General features: G+C 49.3%; 1 protein-coding gene across 1 annotated transcript in view; it reads left to right on the forward strand.

The window, feature by feature from the left end:
• rprd2b (regulation of nuclear pre-mRNA domain containing 2b) overlaps positions 1 to 16215 on the forward strand; it is a 43495-nt gene extending 27280 nt beyond the window's left edge. Inside the window, exons 8-14 of the mRNA XM_083761990.1 lie at positions 3124 to 3436; positions 4450 to 4767; positions 6508 to 6672; positions 7161 to 7459; positions 12037 to 12810; positions 12892 to 13299; positions 13636 to 16215. Coding sequence (XP_083618116.1) covers positions 3124 to 3436; positions 4450 to 4767; positions 6508 to 6672; positions 7161 to 7459; positions 12037 to 12810; positions 12892 to 13299; positions 13636 to 14448 — 3090 coding nt within the window. The 3' untranslated portion in view covers positions 14449 to 16215. The remainder of the gene's footprint in view (positions 1 to 3123; positions 3437 to 4449; positions 4768 to 6507; positions 6673 to 7160; positions 7460 to 12036; positions 12811 to 12891; positions 13300 to 13635) is intronic.
• The last annotated feature ends 4109 nt before the right edge of the window (positions 16216 to 20324 follow it).

Consider the following 20324-nt stretch of genomic DNA (forward strand, 5'->3'; position numbering starts at 1 on the left):
GGGGTGTCTCAGCTAGGTCAGGAGGTAACCAGACTGAGCGTTGTGGCGTGCCTCAGCTAGGTCAGGAGGTAACGGGACTGAGCGTTGTGGGGTGTCTCAGCTAGGTCAGGAGGTAACCAGACTGAGCGTTGTGGCGTGCCTCAGCTAGGTCAGGAGGTAACGAGACTGAGTGTTGTGGGGTGTCTCAGCTAGGTCAGGAGGTAACCAGACTGAGCGTTGTGGGGTGTCTCAGCTAGGTCAGGAGGTAACCAGACTGAGCGTTGTGGGGTGCCTCAGCTAGGTCAGGAGGTAACCAGACTGAGCGTTGTGGGGTGCCTCAGCTAGGTCAGGAGGTAACCAGACTGAGCGTTGTGGGGTGTCTCAGCTAGGTCAGGAGGTAACCAGACTGAGCGTTGTGGGGTGTCTCAGCTAGGTCAGGAGGTAACCAGACTGAGCGTTGTGGGGTGTCTCAGCTAGGTCAGGAGGTAACCAGACTGAGCGTTGTGGGGTGCCTCAGCTAGGTCAGGAGGTAACGAGACTGAGTGTTGTGGGGTGTCTCAGCTAGGTCAGGAGGTAACCAGACTGAGCGTTGTGGGGTGTCTCAGCTAGGTCAGGAGGTAACCAGACTGAGCGTTGTGGGGTGCCTCAGCTAGGTCAGGAGGTAACGAGACTGAGTGTTGTGGGGTGTCTCAGCTAGGTCAGGAGGTAACCAGACTGAGCGTTGTGGGGTGCCTCAGCTAGGTCAGGAGGTAACCAGACTGAGCGTTGTGGGGTGCCTCAGCTAGGTCAGGAGGTAACGAGACTGAGCGTTGTGGGGTGCCTCAGCTAGGTCAGGAGGTAACGAGACTGAGCGTTGTGGGGTGCCCCAGCTAGGTCAGGAGGTAACGAGACTGAGCGTTGTGGGGTGTCTCAGCTAGGTCAGGAGGTAACCAGACTGAGCGTTGTGGGGTGCCTCAGCTAGGTCAGGAGGTAACGAGACTGAGCGTTGTGGGGTGTCTCAGCTAGGTCAGGAGGTAACGAGACTGAGCGTTGTGGGGTGTCTCAGCTAGGTCAGGAGGTAACAGACTGAGCGCTGTGGGGTGCCTCAGCTAGGTCAGGAGGTAACCAGACTGAGCGTTATGGGGTGCCTCAGCTAGGTCAGGAGGTAACCAGACTGAGCGTTGTGGGGTGCCTCAGCTAGGTCAGGAGGTAACCAGACTGAGTGTTGTGGGGTGCTTCAGCTAGGTCAGGAGGTAACGGGACTGAGCGTTGTGGGGTGCCTCAGCTAGGTCAGGAGGTAACCAGACTGAGCGTTGTGGGGTGTCTCAGCTAGGTCAGGAGGTAACGAGACTGAGCGTTGTGGGGTGCCTCAGCTAGGTCAGGAGGTAACCAGACTGAGCGTTGTGGGGTGCCTCAGCTAGGTCAGGAGGTAACGGGACTGAGCGTTGTGGGGTGTCTCAGCTAGGTCAGGAGGTAACCAGACTGAGCGTTGTGGGGTGCCTCAGCTAGGTCAGGAGGTAACCAGACTGAGCGTTGTGGGGTGCCTCAGCTAGGTCAGGAGGTAACGGGACTGAGCGTTGTGGGGTGTCTCAGCTAGGTCAGGAGGTAACAGACTGAGCGTTGTGGGGTGTCTCAGCTAGGTCAGGAGGTAACGAGACTGAGCGTTGTGGGGTGCCCCAGCTAGGTCAGGAGGTAACGAGACTGAGCGTTGTGGGGTGCCTCAGCTAGGTCAGGAGGTAACCAGACTGAGCGTTGTGGGGTGCCTCAGCTAGGTCAGGAGGTAACGAGACTGAGCGTTGTGGGGTGTCTCAGCTAGGTCAGGAGGTAACGAGACTGAGCGTTGTGGGGTGTCTCAGCTAGGTCAGGAGGTAACGAGACTGAGCGCTGTGGGGTGCCTCAGCTAGGTCAGGAGGTAACCAGACTGAGCGTTGTGGGGTGTCTCAGCTAGGTCAGGAGGTAACCAGACTGAGCGTTGTGGGGTGCCTCAGCTAGGTCAGGAGGTAACAGACTGAGCGTTGTGGGGTTCCTCAGCTAGGTCAGGAGGTAACCAGACTGAGCGTTGTGGGGTGTCTCAGCTAGGTCAGGAGGTAACGAGACTGAGCGTTGTGGGGTGTCTCAGCTAGGTCAGGAGGTAACGAGACTGAGCGTTGTGGGGTGTCTCAGCTAGGTCAGGAGGTAACGAGACTGAGCGTTGTGGGGTGCCTCAGCTAGGTCAGGAGGTAACGGGACTGAGCGTTGTGGGGTGCCTCAGCTAGGTCAGGAGGTAACGGGACTGAGCGCTGTGGGGTGCCTCAGCTAGTTCAGGAGGTAACGAGACTGAGCGTTGTGGGGTGTCTCAGCTAGGTCAGGAGGTAACCAGACTGAGCGTTGTGGGGTGCCTCAGCTAGGTCAGGAGGTAACCAGACTGAGCGTTGTGGGGTGTCTTAGCTAGGTCAGGAGGTAAAGGGACTGAGCGTTGTGGGGTGTCTCAGCTAGGTCAGGAGGTAACGAGACTGAGCGTTGTGGGGTGTCTCAGCTAGGTCAGGAGGTAACGGGACTGAGCGTTGTGGGGTGTCTCAGCTAGGTCAGGAGGTAACGGGACTGAGTGTTGTGGGGTGTCTCAGCTAGGTCAGGAGGTAACCAGACTGAGCGTTGTGGGGTGTCTCAGCTAGGTCAGGAGGTAACCAGACTGAGCGTTGTGGGGTGTCTCAGCTAGGTCAGGAGGTAACCAGACTGAGCGTTGTGGGGTGTCTCAGCTAGGTCAGGAGTTAACCAGACTGAGCGTTGTGGGGTGTCTCAGCTAGGTCAGGAGGTAACCAGACTGAGCGTTGTGGGGTGTCTCAGCTAGGTCAGGAGGTAACCAGACTGAGCGTTGTGGGGTGTCTCAGCTAGGTCAGGAGGTAACCAGACTGAGCGTTGTGGGGTGTCTCAGCTAGGTCAGGAGGTAACCAGACTGAGCGTTGTGGGGTGTCTCAGCTAGGTCAGGAGGTAACCAGACTGAGCGTTGTGGGGTGTCTCAGCTAGGTCAGGAGGTAACGGGAGGCGCACGGCCAAAAATGTTTGTGGACCGCTGCTATAAAGTATGGAGGTGATGTAGATGCACATGGGAACATGTTTTTTCTTGATACCAAAGGCATGCACAACCTCAGACCTTGTAATCTCTCTCTCTCTCTCTCTCTCTCCCAGGCCTACAACACCTTCGCTAACCGCGTGGCGAGTCTGAAGCGTAAGCTGGACATCCTGAAGGACTCCCTCCCGGGGCCCGAGGACTCGCCCATCCCCTCGCCCTCGGAGGACGCCCCGTCCCCGACAGGCTCCGACTCGCCCTACCTGGGCCTGGGGGGGGCGGCCACGGCGCTGGACGTCCAGCTGGACCCCGAGCTGGACGGCAAGGCCATGGACGAGGGGGACGTCCTCCTGGCCTCCGTGTCCTCCGACGGCCGAGAGGACATGATGGACACGATGTCTGATGAGGACGCAGACCACGTCAGCCTTCCAGGTGAGTGACGCGCACGCACGCACACACACACGGTGGTGGTCCTTAATGTTGGAGTGTTTTAATATTTTAATATATCAGTATGTTTTTGAGGGGGGCTAGTCCCTCCTATATACAGGTTCAATGTTTGTTTTAAAAACACTATTGACTTTGAAGGGACGATTTACGTCATCTTGTCCCTAACGCAAACATTAAATGCCCTTAACGATGAAGATAATTCAATGTTCGTTTTGTCAGCGTTTGTTTTACATCACTTTAAAGGGATTGTGACATTAAAGAAAAGGTTTTCGAATTGTTCTTGTTTTTTTTAGGTTTTCTAATATCAATTGCACCCAAAAAACATGAACTTTTAACATTCAGTAGATTTTCTGTGATCTGGGGTTTTCTGGCTCAAACAGGTGCTCTGATTTGCCGGCAGTAAGTGACATCACTTACTGCAAATATTATGTCAATGGGATTTGCCAGCAGATGTCACTGTTTCACTGTGTTGCCTGTTTTCATTGTAGCTCAAAAGGCCCAAAATACCCCAAAGAAAACTTCAGACCACAGAAAATCCACTGAATGTTCAAAGTTCAGGTTTTTTGGGTGTAATTGAGGTCATAAAACCTAAAAGAAAAAGAAAAATAAATTAAAATGAATGTCATAAAACCTTTAATATATTCGCGCCCCTCACTTCACACTAGGTCATTAAGCAACTAGTCGACTATTCAACTAGTTGACTAGTAAATCCACTAGTCGACCTTGTTAAGATTTATTTAGTTAGTTTTTTCCCCCGATTTTGTAGGCCTCAAGATCAGGTAGATTATAGTTATAGTCACCAATGTACACAGTTTTTTTAATGTAATGTATTTATTTTTCTTTTTACATAATGGGTAGTTAAACAACTAGTCGACTAGAACTAGGGAACTAGTCAACTAGTAAAAATGACTAGAAGTGAATGCCCTACTTCACACAGATGTGATTTTATATTTTAATTATTAACGTCATCGTGTTCAAACGTGTCCTCTTCCCAACAGCGGAGGTCAAAAAGGACAAGATGGCCGCCGCCGTTTCCAAGACGACCCCCGCATCTTCATCATCATCCTCATCCTCAATAACAAAGCTACTGTTGGCGGCAGGAGGAGGCGTGTCCTCCAAGCTGACGCTTCCAGTCACGCCCACCCGGCTCCTCCCTAAAGCCTCCTCCACCTCCACCCCCCCGCTCGCCTCCCCTAGCCCCTCCCCCTCCAGCCTGAGCGCCGCCTCTCTGGGCGGAGTCAACCTGGCCAACGTGGACCTGGGCAAGATCAGCTCCATCCTGAGCTCCATCACCTCGGCCATGAAGAACACAGCAGGTCAGTTCTGACCCGAGATCAGATTCATACGAGGTTTCCACTGGACACACACTGGTCTGATTAACCCATTCTGACCTGAGATCAGATTCTAAAAAAAATGTCAGTCGTTCTTCGATTTTTCAAAAATAGCAGACCTACAAGCTCGTAGCGCGCCACTCGGTGGCGCGCTATGAGCTTGTAGATCTGCTATATTTCAATAGCTAAAGCATAACATGATGGTAACACCAAAATGGGTTCCCGTTCAGAATGGGTTAAGCATTATGTTATACTTTAGCTATTGAAAAATAGCAGATCTACAAGCTCATAGCGCGGCACCGAGTGCCGCGCTATGAGCTTGTAGGTCTGCTATTTTTGAAAAAATCGTGAAAATGTGTCGCAAATCTTTGAATATATATTCGTTCAGAGCGAACGTTTTTTTAACTCAAATCTTTGCTTCTGGGAGGTCCCTGAAACAACATATTTTCAGATGGGAGTCGGCTGCCAATTACATACAATTTTGGGGGTCCTTGACATGAAAATGTTTGAGAACGACTGACATAGAAACATAGAAGGCACTTGTATAATCGTCTTCAGGTCTAAATGGGTGTATTTAGACCTGAGGCCGATTTCTAAAATAAAATTCTGAAAAACCAGTAATGCACAACCTTTTTCCATGTCAAGGACCCCCGGAATTATCTGTATTTGGCTGCGGATCCCCACCTGAAAGTATGTTGTCTTTAAGCAACTAGTCGACTATACAACTTGTCGACTCGTAAATCCACTAATCGATCTTGTTGGTACTAGTTGACTAGTTGAAAAGGGGAAAAAAAAGTTTTTGTAGGCCTCAAGACAGCTAGATTATAGTTATACCACCAATGCACACCGTTTTTTGTATGTTTTTTTTGTATGCACACCTTTTTTAAATACTATTAACTATTATTTCAAATACATAATACATAATAGGTAGGCCTAGTTAAACAACTAGTCGACTGGTAGTAGAAATCACTAGAAGTGAAAGCCCTAGCGTGCAGTGTCTTGAATGAATCACTAGGTGTCAATAAGAGTGTCAACCCATTCTGACCTGAGATCAGATTCATACGAGGTTTCCACTGGACACACACTGGTCTGATTAACCCATTCTGACCTGAGATCAGATTCTAAAAATGTCAGTCGTTCTTCGATTTTTCAAAAATAGCAGACCTACAAGCTTGTATCGCGCCACTCGGTGGCGCGATATGAGCTTGTAGATCTGCTATTTTTAAATAGCTAAAGCACGACATGATGCCGACACCAAAATGGGTGCCCGGTCAGAATGGGTTAAGTATCTCCAGGGCTTTGGATAAGATGTCGAGTATGTTTTCGTTTGCCCCAGTGGTTCGAGCTATAGAGCGTTCCAAAGAGAAATGGAGAAGGATCCATTGTGAAACTTGGAGTTCACGGGGAGGTTTCCATCCTAGGACCAACGGCTTCAAGGATCAAAGTTTGATCATCTACCATTGAGTTCATTCTTTTTTTTTTTTTTTATATATATTTTTTTTTGCGGCTTACGCCTTTTATTGATTTTTGAAGGGACAGACAGTAGGCTGACAGGAAACGGGAGAGAGATGGGGGGATGACATGCAGTAAAGGCCGTGTCGGGTCCGGGAGTCGAACCCGCGGCACACTGCGACTGGATTACCAGTCCGGTGCCCAGACCGTTACGCTACGGCCTGGGCCCATTGAGTTCATTCTTGCCTCTTGTTCTGCTTCGCCCCCTAGCAGGTAGCCCCGCCCCCCGGCCCTCCCCCGGAACACCCACCACCCCCTCTGGCCAGTCGGCAGCCTCCAAAGCTTCCCCGACCAGTCCCGCCCTGGCCAGCATCCTCTCGCGAGTCGACATCTCACGCGAAGGAATCCTCAATGCCCTGTCCAAAACGCACACACCTGGTGAGACACGCGCACACACACACACACACACGCACGCTCTGCGCTCTATGATATGATTATGCTGTCGGTGAAGAAACCTACTATCCATATTTTACCCTTTTGTGTTGTTGTTTTTGTAAATGAATGAACTACGTGATCATACTACAGTGTCACACAAAAGTAGCAGATCTACAAGCTCGAAAATACAGAGCTTGTACTTGGCAGATCTGCTACTTTTCCTGCTTTTGAAATGTAATCCTGAACATGGTAAATGGTAAATGGTGCATTTATATAGCACCTTTATCCAAGGCGCTTTACATAGATTGTGCATTACATTCACCCATTCACACACACACACACACACATTCATACACCGATTGCAGCGGAAGCCATGCAAGGCACCAAACCAACCAGCACATCGGGAGCAATTTGGGGTTCAGTGTCTTGCCCAAGGACACTTGGACAATGGATAAATGGATATGGTCTTAACGGTCTTTCTCTACTTCCAGGTTTGTCCTCTCTGCTCCACAGCGTGACTAACCCCTCCTCTGCCCCTCCCACCCGCCCCTCCCCCGACTCGACAGCCGCGAAGATCCTGCCCACCCTGCCCGTGTCCAAGGCCAAGCTGTTCGGCGCCGGCGCCTTCCCGGGCGCCAACAGCCTGAAGCGAGCGACGCCCACCCGGGCTGACTGGCTGATGAGAGACAGGGATGCGTCCCCGCCCCCTCCTCGGCCCCGCCTCTCGGCCCCGCCCCCCGTGGTGGCCTCCTCGCCCAGCCTGGAGTCCAAGATAAACAGCTTCCTTCAGGTAGCGGATCAGGACCATTTTAATCCATGTTATCGTTTATCGTGAATTAACCCATTTAGACCTGAGCTCCATTCTACGAAATGTCTTGTAAATCCTGACAGTCGCGCTTACGAGGTTGTAGATCTGCTAATTTTCAATGGCTAAAGTATAACAATGCTTAACCCATTCTGACCTGAGATCAGATTCATACGAGGTTTCCGCCGGACACACACTGGTCTGATGAACCTATTCTGACCTGAGATCAGATTCTAAAAATGTCAGTCGCTCTTCGATTTTTCAAAAATAGCAGACCTACAAGCTCTTATCGCGCCACTCGGGTTAAAACACCAAAAATGGGTTAAAAACTAATTAAAGGACAACTTTAGTTTTTTTCAACGAAGGTTCATGTTTTAGGTTATTAGAGAAACTAAAAGGTGAATGTTAATTTTCTTTCATTTGCTGCTTTCTTTAGTTTTTGGGATTTTAGCAGTTTTTGACAGGGGGGCGGGGACATTCGAACAAGGGGCTAAAATATGTATTATTTTACAAAATATTGAAGGTTGAAGTCACCCAGTAAAATCAGAGGGGTTCCATCTTCCAGAAACGAGCTGATCAGAGAGTCTAGTTCTTCCAGGAAGTTCCCGAGAGTTCCAGGAGGGCGATAAAGCACAATGAGGATGAGGGGGACTGGCTGTGATATTGAGATAGCATGAAATTCACATGTGGACAGAGAAAGGTGAGAGAGATTTAAGACACGGAAATTCCATTTGGGGGATGTTAGTAGCCCTGTACCCCCCCCTGTACCTGTTTGGCGAGGGGTGTGGGTGAACTTGTGTGAAACAGAGAGCGCGGCGGGAGTTGCAGTGTTATCTGGGGTGATCCAGGTTTCAGTCAGAGCAAGGAAATGCAGAGACTTGAGGGAGGCGTGGCCTGAAATGAATTCAGGCATATTCTTTTGGTAGCTGCACGGCAGTTCCATAGGCCTCCCTCCACCACAATGTGGTGACTGGGTGAACGAGCTGGATAGATGAGATTTGACGGATCTCTGTGACTGGAGAGGTAGTGTCTAGGGCGACATGAGGAGGACAGTATAGGGACGGTGGGAAAGCACATTCTAAACAGGTATAAGAGATAATAATATTAAAGTAATAATAATAATAAAGATAATAATATTAAAGTAATAATAATAATAAAGTACAACTAAACATAATAATGGGAAGTAGGAAGTAGAAAGTAAGTTGATACAGAACCCCTAAGACGGCCTATACACACAGTATAAGCCTATCCCCCAGTAGGCTACCCTCACATTCAGTAGATCCTGTGATCTTCTGTGGCCAGATGTAATTTCCTGGGGTTTATTAGGACTATAGTAAATAATAAAAAAATAAAAATAAAAATCACCTTAAAATGTTGTAAAAAAGTACATATTTAGCCCCATGCTCGAATGCCCCCGCCCCCCTGTCAAAAAGAGCTAAAATCCCTAAAACGAAAGAAAGCAGCAAATGAAAAAAAAATAAGACTCATCTTTTACTTTCTCTAATAACAACCTAAAACATGAACCTTGGTTGAAAAAAACTAAAGTTGTCCTTTAAATTTAAAAAATAAACGCTCGACAGTCGTATCGTGGAGATTTGAGCTGCAAATCCGGTACACATTTAAACAGTCCATACCCTGTGAAGTACATTTGGTACAATCTCATTTCATTCTACACAAAACGGTTTCTCCAAAAATGGCAGATATTCAAGCTGTGAGCTTTTGTAGAACGACTATACTTGGGTAACAACGTGTTAACAAAAGTGTCATTTTAAATGGCACGCATTAGACCTTTTTACGCATATTTAGCTTATCGCTAGGGATGTCCCGATCCCACAATTTCTGTGTTTGCCGATAACGGATACCGATACCAGAGAATAATATTTATAATACGAAAATAAAAAAATATCTTATTTTGAAGTCCACCGACCAGGAATGATGTTTATAGCTATCTAGCTATATATCTCGTGTTGTGTTTATAGCAGACTCCTCACTCAAATGTGCACTTACAGTTTGGGCAACTCGAAAGCAAACTCCACATTTCCTAACATTTTATTTACCTGCCATATACCCTCTTTTTGAAACCGCCTCCTCGCCACTCGCCCTACACACTTGCCCTCGATATGCGCGTTCACGCGAGGCTGCGCCATATTAAGTGCCGTCCGAAACCAAGCAGCCTTGAGTGGAAGTGGATTACAAAGCCCTCAAGGGCGAGTCTATGCCGATCTAGACTCGATTGCCTTGTGCAGTCCTGCTCTGTGTCCGCATGGAAACCGTGACCTACAAAATGTAAGTACCACCACAAATAAATGATAAATAAACTGCTAATAGAATAGATAACGCTCCAACTGATGTTCACAAGGGCTCTTTATTTACCCCACCGTGAAAAACTATACATTTAATAAACCACACTGTGATGTCTCGGCCTAGGGGAACCGAGACAACATAAAGTGTGGAAAACCGACCTTCCCAGCTCCCAAGAAAACCGCCGTCCAAACAGTTGACTTTTCGATGTCTTCTTTTTATTTGTTCTTCACTTCAGGCAATAGTTACAAAATCTCCAAGGGTGGAGGACTGAACATAAAAACAAAACTAGAAAGAAAAAGTGAATGCTTGCCTCAATGAACCCAACCAAAATACAAGCGCTAACCTCCCTGTCAGAAAACAATATATAACGGAAAACAAAAGATCAGCCCCCCTCCCTTATCGTTAGCTGAGCACCCTAGCCTGGCGGAGTAGAACTTGGCAGGAGGCCGTTCAAGTCGGACTGTTATCGGTTAGCTACATATTCTGGATCAAGCGATGCAAAGGTTACATTTAGCTACATGTCTGTTCAGGCTTCACAATGCACAAATGGCTACAGAGCTAACAGCGGAGCGGACGGGTTGGGAGTCAGGAAGGTACGGGTTCGCTGTCGCCGGCTCTCTGACAGCCTTTTAAACCTGGCGTCGTCCTCTGTGCACCAATCCGGTGAGGCTGCGTCGGTTCCTGGTACTCCCCCTGTCACAATCACCCACTCACACCACGACACACACGCACGCGAGCCTGCACACACAGGCACACACACACAGACTACACATAAACAGGAGAAAACACTGCCCGACTTCCTCTGCATAACCTTTAGTATCATCACACCCCCCTTCCCAAAATTAAACATTCTCCCCCAAAATAATGTTTAATCTCTACATCCTCCTTAATGAGCTCTGGACAAGGCATCAGCCATTATATTGTCCTTCCCTTTCTTGTGCTGAATATCTATATGGAAGTCCTGTAGTAACAAGGACCACCGCATCAGGCGTTGATTTTTATTGCGCATTTGGGACAAAAAGGTTAGCGGGCTGTATACACAGTGACAGGCAGCGCACTAGACCCAACATATACTTCAAAATGTTGCAACGCCAACAACATGGCGAGTAATTATTTTTCAACAGTGCTGTAATTCACTTGGTGTTTCATGAATTTCTTTGAGGAATAACAAACCGGGTGATCAATGCCCTCAACATCCTCCTGCACCAGCACGGCCCCCGCCCCCCTGTCACTCGCGTCAACGGCCGTGAAAAATCAGGGGCTGTAAGGACAGGCGCGCTGCAGAGAAGAGCCTTAGCAGACTCGAATGCCACCTGACAATACGCGGACCACTTAAACGGGACTTTAGGGCTAACCATACTTGTCAGTGGCGCTACCACCTCAGCAAAATTAAATAAATAAAATTAATAACCTGCCATCCCTAGAAACCGGCGAAGCTCACGCTTACTCTGTGGCACTGGGAATTCACTAATAGCCTGCACTTTTGACGCAATGGTGCGTACATGACTCTGGCCCACCTCCTTCCCCAGATAGGTAACCGTAGCCTTCCAAAATTCACATTTCGCGAGGTTAACTGTCAAATTAGCCTCTCGCAGCCGACCGAATATATCATATAGTGTCTGGATATGCTCCGCCCACGTGGAGGAATACGCCACAACGTCATCTAAGTACGCATCACAGTTTTTAATACCAGCCAGTGTTTTATTCATTAGTCGTTGAAAGGTGGCTGGTGCGTTTCTCAACCCGAAAGGCATAACAGTGTATTGTAAAAAACTAAACACCTTTTAACACAAGGATTTATAAACACCATGGATGTATATGAAATGTCCTTTTGACCGTCACGCTGTAATTCCTTTTAAGTGTTGATATTAATGAAATCCACATGTCACACAAAGATATACACGATGCAATGCAATATAACATATATATAATATAACAGGTAACACAATGCCATGATCGTAACCATGGCAACGAATGGTGTCTGTTTCCTGTTTCTGCACAAAGAGGGCGAGTCCATTTCCAAACAGTTTTTTATACCCAGCACCCTAAATCAAGGGAACTTGATTCAGCTGGAGGGGCACTTCTTGACGAGGGAACCTCCCGAGAGCACTTCAAGTCAAGAGACTGATTTTCTGATACCGAAACGGTTTCTGGACATCTCTCACAATCTCCGTTTGCCCGTAATAATAATCTAATCGCAATCTCTGTTTGCCCGTAATAATAATCCCATAACATGTAATCTTCGTGTGGTCCTGCAGGGCAACCTGGGCTTCAGCCTGGGCCTGGGCGACGGCAGCCCCCCCGACGGGGCCGTGGACGGGACCCCCGTCAGGGACGAGGCGGCCGGGACCCCCACCCAGGACGAGATCATGGACACGCCCCCGCACGGCGGGGGCAGTGGTGGCGGCGTCTCGCCCACGGCCTACCGCAGCGAGCCCTGGGACGCTGTCATCACCCCGAGCAGCAGCAGCAACACCACGGACCAGGACTTCCTGTCGCCGTCGCCCTCCCGGAAGAAGAACAGCAGCAACGGTGCCCCCTCTAGGTCGAAGGACGCAGAGGCAGAGCCCCCCGCCACCAAGAAGGCCAAGAGACCGGCGCCGACGGAGGGGGGAGGTGGTGGTGGGGGGAAGGGGGACGAGCAGAAGGCCAAAGGTCAGCAGGAGAAGGAGGAGGCTCGCTACCACCGCATCGAGACGCTGGTGTCGCCCTGCTCCAACCGGCCGGCCACGGCGTCGCCCGCCGCGGGCGAGCGCATCCAGACCGTGGAGGGCATCCACCGCGTCATGATGATGGGCCAGCGCGGCTCTCGGCCCCTCCGCGGGGGGGGCAGAGGGGTGGGCGGCGGCGGGGGGGGACCGGGGGGCGGGCCGGGGGCCGACCGCATGACGTGGTACGAGGAGGAGGAGTACATGGAGAGCCATCAGCAGCAGCGCAACAACGCCCCGCCCCCGCCCCGCCCACCCCGCTCGCCCGCCGACGACATCACCACCCCTCCCCCCCTGCAGCAGCACCACCTCCCCCCGCCCCACCTTCTCCCCCCCCACCACCACCACCACCCACAGCCCCCCCCCCACCACCTCCTCCTCCATAATCACCCTCCTCACCCCCAGCCACCCCCGCCGCCGCCTCAGTTCCACCCCCCGCCGCAGCAGCAGCACCCCCTCCCCCACCCCAGCAACGCCCACTTCTTTGCCGCTGCGCCGCCCATCCGCCGCCCCCCTCCCCCTCCCATGATGCCCCCCCAGCAGCAGCAGGGCGCCCATCCCCCTCCTCATCCCCCCCTCCCGCACCCCCTCCACCCGCCGCACCACCCACACCCCCCGCACCACCACCCCTTCCCACCCGGCGGCGGTGGTGGTGGCGGTGGTGGTGGTGGTGCCCCACCCATCATGTCCACCGTCATGGTGGGCGGGGTGCTGGTCACCGTGGACCGCCAGCTGCCCCCTCTTCCCCCCATGAGGATGGAGGGAGGGGGGCGAGGAGGCAGGGCGGGGGGAGGCAGGGAGGGGGGAGGCAGAGAGAGAGATGGAGGAGGCAGAGAGAGAGATGGGGGAGGCAGAGAGAGAGAGGGGGGAGGCAGAGAGAGAGAGGGGGGAGGCAGGGAGGGGGGAGGCAGGGTGGAGGGGGGGCCTCCTCCTCCGCACATGGGGTCACTGCTCGGGGAACCGCCCAAGCTGCCCATGCACCACCACCACCAACGTCATCCCCACCCGCAGCCCCCTCACCCCCAGCACCCTCACCCTCACCCCCAGCACCTTCACTCCCCTCACCCTCATCCCCAGCACCTTCACCCTCACCCCCAACACCCTCAACCCCCTCACCCTCACCCTCAACCCCCTCACCCTCACCCCCAGCCCTCTCACCCTCACCCCCGCCCCGGCACGGTCAAAGAGCCGCCGCCCTTGCGCCAACATCACGCGCCGCCTCCCCTCCACCGCCCCGGAGCGCCCGGCGCCCACCCGCCCCTCCTGGGTCGGGTCAAGGAGCCCCCCGCCCCCCCTTCCTCCTCCTCAAACTCCTCCCCCTCCACCCCCACCCCTCCCTCTCCCTCACCCTCCGGCGGCGAGTCCGCCCCCCCTCCTCCCCGCTCGCCGGCTCTCCACCAGAAGCCCCCCGCTTCCTCCCCACAGCCGCCCCAGAAAGCCCCCCCTTCCTCCGTGCAGCCACCCCAGAAAGCCCCCCCTTCCTCCCCACAGAAACCCCCCCCTTCCTCCCCACAGAAACCCCCGCCTTCCTCCCCACAGCCTCCCCAGAAACCCCCCCCTTCCTCTCCGCAGCCTCCCCAGAAAGCCCCCCCTTCCTCCGCGCAGCCACCCCAGAAAGCCCCCCCCTCATCGCCCCAGAAAGCCTCTGCTCCCGCTGCAGCCCCCCCCGGGGGCAAACAAGCCGCTCAGGCCCCCCCCGTCCCCTTGCTCCGCCTGCCCATCCCCCGCCCCCCCATCCTGTCCTTGCCCATCCCCCAGAGTCCTTTGCTGCAACAGCGCGGCGGAGGCCGGCCTCCCCACCACCACCACCAACAACACCATCACCCCCACCACCATCAGCCCCACCCGCACCGGCCCCTGCCCCCCCCTCCCCCCCGCACAGGGAAGCGCCCCGGGGCCCCGTTTGGCGGAGGGTCATTCCACCACGCCTCCAAGAGACCCTTCATGCCGCCCCGCTACTGATCGGCGTCACCAACGGCTAGAGTAGAACCTTTTGCTGGTATGCACCCACAGTTACTACTCCCTTTATGTTGGCATATTAACAACAGCAACATGTATGTTGTCCACGTTACGCTCAAGCTAGCTAGCTAGGCTTTGGTTTATACACAGCTGTGGGTCGCGCACTGAAATTAGCTCGACTTAGATATAAGTCGATATAGAGAGCATAGCAGCGACATACTAAATACTATACAGCTTGTGCTTATAACCACGCCCCGCTTCTATGGACGACGTGGATGTGCCTCGCCTGCAACAACTGCGGACTGTGGTGGGCACAGAATAGTAAATCGTGTTTCGACACGTGGCGAGAGCGCTTGCCTCGACTGCCACTCAAAGTGGCTACTCTGCTCATCACAGTGTGCCCTTTGCGCAAGTGCACTGGCCAATCGCAGCGCGTCCTTGCCACGAGCTGTATAGTATTTCCAATGACGAGGCATTTTGGTGGCCATCTTGTGGCGCCGCCGATGGAAAACCCACAGATGCATCCCACAGGCCCCATTTACATCTGGGTTCCTTCTAATCTTAATCCAGTTCAGTGTGTTTCCACTGAAAATGAATTGGTTCAAAACCCCAATAGTTGGTTCGGTACTGAAACCAAAAAATGTCTTGAGGTTCAGTGAAAGCAAAAAGGTTCCAAGAATCTAGAACGGAACCAGTTCTAGAACCAAAATTATTTTGCTGGAAAGGAAAGAGTTTTTCCAAGTATTTTTTTGACACGGAATCAAATGATTAACCAGGAGCCTTCCAGGAATGAAATAATAATCTCTTAATCCAGTTCAGTGTGTTACTTATCACTGAAAACAAATTGGTTCAAAACCCTAATAGTTGGTTCGGAACAAAGGGATTTTTCTAGATAGAGATAGAGATTTTTCTTTTCTTTTAAGCGGTTTTCCAAGTATTTTCTTTTACACTGAATCAAATGTCCTATGGTCATGATTCACCAGGAGCATTCCAGGCATGAAATAATTGATATAAATCTCTTTGGACATACTGGGTTTTCTATGTGTGGCGCCACAATATTGCCGCCACTGCTATAACCTATAAGCTATTTAGGGTGCGCGATAACCTGCGCCTAACTACGTATAAATCGATCTTGTATGCCCAAGTAAGTTGCACGCGTGTGTCTGCACTTTACGGTCCGTGACACCCACGCGCAACTGAGTATTACTCAGGCTTTTAGCGTGCTAGTCAGTCACTCGACCAGCTAGCCTGTTTTAGCCTCGTCAGTCAATCAGCAGCTTAGCAGGCATAGAATGTAAAATGTAGTTTCAAAACGGCTCCGAAAGCTAAAATGTAGTTTCAATGCTTCTTCCAGAGGGAAAGTTAAAGAGAAACCAACAAAACCGACCGAACGTATGGTCAAAAAGCACGTTAACTGTTTTTATTGAGTTTTGTTGGATTCCCTTTAAAAAAACTAAACATTGTGAGTGGTTTACATGCTGCTCCAGTGTCCCCGTCTAGAACGTCACAATATTTCCAGGCACTTGATCTCAGTTTATCATCACAAACCGAGGTTGGTTGCTGGGTGTTCTGTTGTGGCTTTAAACCTGGCAGTTAGACACGGAGAGCATGTTGACCTCTGTGAGGGTCAGGCGTGCATGTTTGCTTTGCTTGAGGTCAATCCTAGGAGGAGAAGGCGAGGAGAAATAAACCTAACACACCGGTTTGAATCTCTTATCTGCCTTGGCCAGGAGCAAGCTGTGATCTATGAGAGAGAGAGAGAGAGAGAGAGAGAGAGTGGAGTGGGGATTAGGGGGGTCTGGGTGGGGTGGGGTGGGGTCGTCATACAAGTGGACGATTGAGTGTATCATATTGTAAATAATGTCTCCCACGCTTTCTTCTTCAAGCCTGTTCTCTCCTGTGTGCTTTCCTTAATTCCTTTAAGCTTTTTAATCTAGACTGAAGGAGTCGATCAAGTCACCGCTGGAAACCACACTGCTAGATTCCGATTACTAGTGTGTGTGCGTGTGTGCGCGTGTGTGTGTCCATTTACAAGTGTGCATGGGAGTGTTGCCTAGGCTGCACATGTATATGTGTGTATGACATGATGTGTGGTGGGGATGTGTGTGTGTGTGTGTGTGTATATATAAAACCATATAAAGTTATTCTTGGTAATTTAAGGGGGGGGGGTCAGTTTGACCTTTGAACTGCGCTAGGCTTTACTGCTATGAATAAAATGGTCAGTTTGAATTGAACCGTGGGGGGGGGGGGGGGGGGGGGTCACCTTTTCAACTGAATGCAGATCAGATTGTGAAGCAGTTATTTTTTTTCCACTCATCGAGAGTTATTTTCTTTCTTGTTATTTCGATTGTGGGGGGGAGGGGAGGGGAGGGGGGGGGGGGGGTTCGATTTAGTAGAATTACTGATTATTCTTCCATGTTTCCGCTCCTCAAACACATGAAGGTGTTCCTATTGTCGTGTAAACGCCTAAACGGGCGATTGGAGATCTCCAGCCAGCTGATGACACCCTGGGGACTTGTATGTTCAACGTTAAGGGAGTTAACGTTGAACGTACCCCCCAAGTTAACGTTGAAAGTTCTCCCTCAGGCCTGTGTGATAGTTGTCTCAGTACACATGTACAGTAACATGTACAGTACCTTTTTAACGCCTTGCAATGGAGTGTCAATGAAACCGCAAGGAAGTTCTGAACACAGGCCCTGCTTTTAATGACGCGATACCGACTTCACTACCCCCACAGCTATAATGGTTCAACATCTCCCGTTTCTTTCGGTTGAAATTGAGTTATCTTCAGAGCGCTCATAGCAAAAACGTAATGATAAAAAAAGAAATTGACAATTTTTGGGACACTATCGTAACACAAACCGTCTTAGCTGTGAGGTAGTTGGGGGTGTAAGTGTAAGGTACCGTCTCATCTCCATAGTGAGAGACCAACCAGCTGTGTTCTGCAGAACCCACGGGTTCTGGTGTTTGGTTCGACAACACCACGTGAAGCAATCTTCCCTCTGCATTTACTGCTGTTGCAACAAAGTGACATCATTTGGCGTGAAAGTGTCCGCAGACAGACTTTATGTGTAAGGTTTATGAGTGGAGACGAAAGCCGAGCGAAACCCAAGAAGATCGAAGTGATTTCTCATTTATTTTTGCTGATGTGTAAAAGAAATGACATTGTGTGTTCATTCAAAACCGTGGAACAGTTAAAAAAAAACAAATCTGCATAAAGGTTTCGTATGTTCATTCAGCTAACATGTTGACTTATGTAAATAACCGCAACATAGATTTGTATTCTTCAGCTCGAGGGAGTGTTTTTTTCTTCTTTCCTTTCCTTGTTTTTTTTTTTGTTTTTGTTTTTTGAAAACTTCTTAGTTTGACGTTTGCTGAAGAAGTGAGCAAGCTGTGTGTAAATTGTTCTTGATTAGTTGCATTATTATTGCTACTACTGCTGTTCTTCATCAATGATGATACATCACTGGTGTTTGAGTGTCCAATCCTTTCAGGTGTGACTGTTTTCCTCCCTGTTAGGTCAGCACATCATGCAGTCGGCTTTAATATCACACTTATTACTTAGATTACAAGTGTTTATCTAAATATGCACATTGCACACACACACACACACACACACTGACACGCTTTACCTCATGTAGAGTATGTCTGTTTTTGGTTTTGTTTTGTTTTGTTTTGGACAAACCACAGCAATCTGCTTAGAGCCTGACCGATGCCGCATTTTTTATTTATTACGATCCCTATTTTGGGAAGTTCTAAACCACCACTGATGTTATATATTTTGTTTGTTATTGCGCAACATGAGCCGCCTATTATTATTTGTAACTATAAAATGGTCTATAAGCTCAGAATCTATCGCAACACATTGGGCTTGTAGAATATTTCACTCCTACTGTAATTGAATGTGGTTAAAGGACCACTTCATCACTTTTCAACCTATCTTCATATAATAGGTCCTCACTAATAATCATGAAAAAACGTTTCTACACGGTCTGTCTCAGGAGGGCTGTGGGCAGTTCAGAAACCGTCTTCCAGTGACATCATCCATGGGGAATACAAGCTAATAGAAACTGCAGGCTTTCTAGTCCTGAAAAGTTGCAATGCAATGGAATGGAAGCCATCGTTCTCACGATAATGAAAATCTAAACATTTCTGTAAAGAAATATTGTTTAAAAATAAATCTGCCTAATGATGATGTCACTGGAAGACGGTTTCTAAACTGCCCACAGCCCTCCTATGAGACGCAGACCGAGTAGAAAGAAATCGTGCCATTTTATCATGATTATTAGTGAGGACCTATTATATGAAGATAGGTTGAAAAGTGGTGAATCTTTAAGAATTGGGATGACACAGCTGCATTATTGCGGCTACAGATGTAAAGATGGCTGACATGTCGGTCCGGCTCTAGAACTGCTTTATCACAGGACACTTCCGTATACGGACAAGTTCTAAAACTATTAATTTCTGAGCGGTTTAACATATTGTCTTCCATCCTGTAAGACACAGCGACACTCCAATGTTTATAGTTGCACTGTTTTATGTTTTGGCAGAGTGGTATTTTCTACCCAACCGGGGTGCTAAATTGATAACATTTTGACCCATTTTTTTTTTTAACTTAAGACAGTTTTCAATCACGTATAGGAACATTGTTTGAAACCTGGACATTTATATGAGACTGATATATCTGAAAGAGGCTGTTTGGAAGTCAAAGGTTGCCTGGGCTGCCCTGTCTCCCTGAGACTGACACTTTTAAGGCATTGAACCCCTACCATGAAATGTTCTATGAGCAGGGCCTGGCTGTAAACAAGTTCTTGAGCTTAGTCCAGTTACCCTGGGTAAACATGGTACCTTTCCTTTCGGCCCATGCCGTGACTGCTTCCTGGGTGCTATATTAATATTTAGAATTGGTATTCATGACATCCACTGCTCCTAATATATTGGCTTAAATGCGGAGGACTGTATGTATAAATGTACAGTGACATATTATTATACCCTAACACACAACAATATTGACACTATGGCATTATGAGAAGGTTAATTGCCTCAGCCCCTTTTTTTATTTGTTTTTTGTTTAACAAACACATTTTCTATCATGCCGTTGTTCAATATGAGACATGTTGAAGTTGAAATATTGTCATATCAGTAGGCCTATATACATACATTCTGGTCACTGGTAAACAAGATGGACGCTACCTGTTCAACCAACCACATTATACACAGGACATAGGCCTACAGCACAGCACAGTACCAGTGGTTCTCAATCTGTAAGGACCCCTAAATTGACAACAAAGAAAATTGAAAAGATATGCCAGGGACCCCCATAATGACTCTTTGAATGGCTATAACTGAACCATTTTAAGGACCGACAGTTTTATATGCAATAGACCACCCGAATTTGATACCATTTTGACCTCTGCGACCCCCCCCCCCCAGACCCCACAAGGGTCCATTTGGTTTCCTAACTATCAATCGTTGTTGAGAACCACTGATATTGACAGTTGTACACACTACACTACATTCAGCAGGTGTGAAACAGCCGCACAAATGCAAACGGTAACTTGTGTATTTCAAAGGTCTGCTTAGAATTGTGTAATATGTGAGAAAAACAACTACCGGTAACCCCAGTAATATTAGGGTTAGGGTAACAACGGAAGATGGCTAATATGTGTTCATCATATATGTTGATAATGCAGTTGAATCTTGTAGTCTAAAAGTTATGTTGAGTTAAGCGCACACACACGTACACTACAGTTGGGTTTTCATTAAATAAAAATAAACGGGCCTACTCTACAACTAATATAACACCAAATATGTAGGCCTATATCTTTAAAAGCCTTATATTTAGGCAATGGAATAAATATTTAAATATATTCAATATA

The sequence above is a fragment of the Protomyctophum parallelum genome (assembly GCF_964188405.1).
Source record: "Protomyctophum parallelum genome assembly, chromosome: 3".
Taxonomy (NCBI): domain Eukaryota; kingdom Metazoa; phylum Chordata; class Actinopteri; order Myctophiformes; family Myctophidae; genus Protomyctophum; species Protomyctophum parallelum.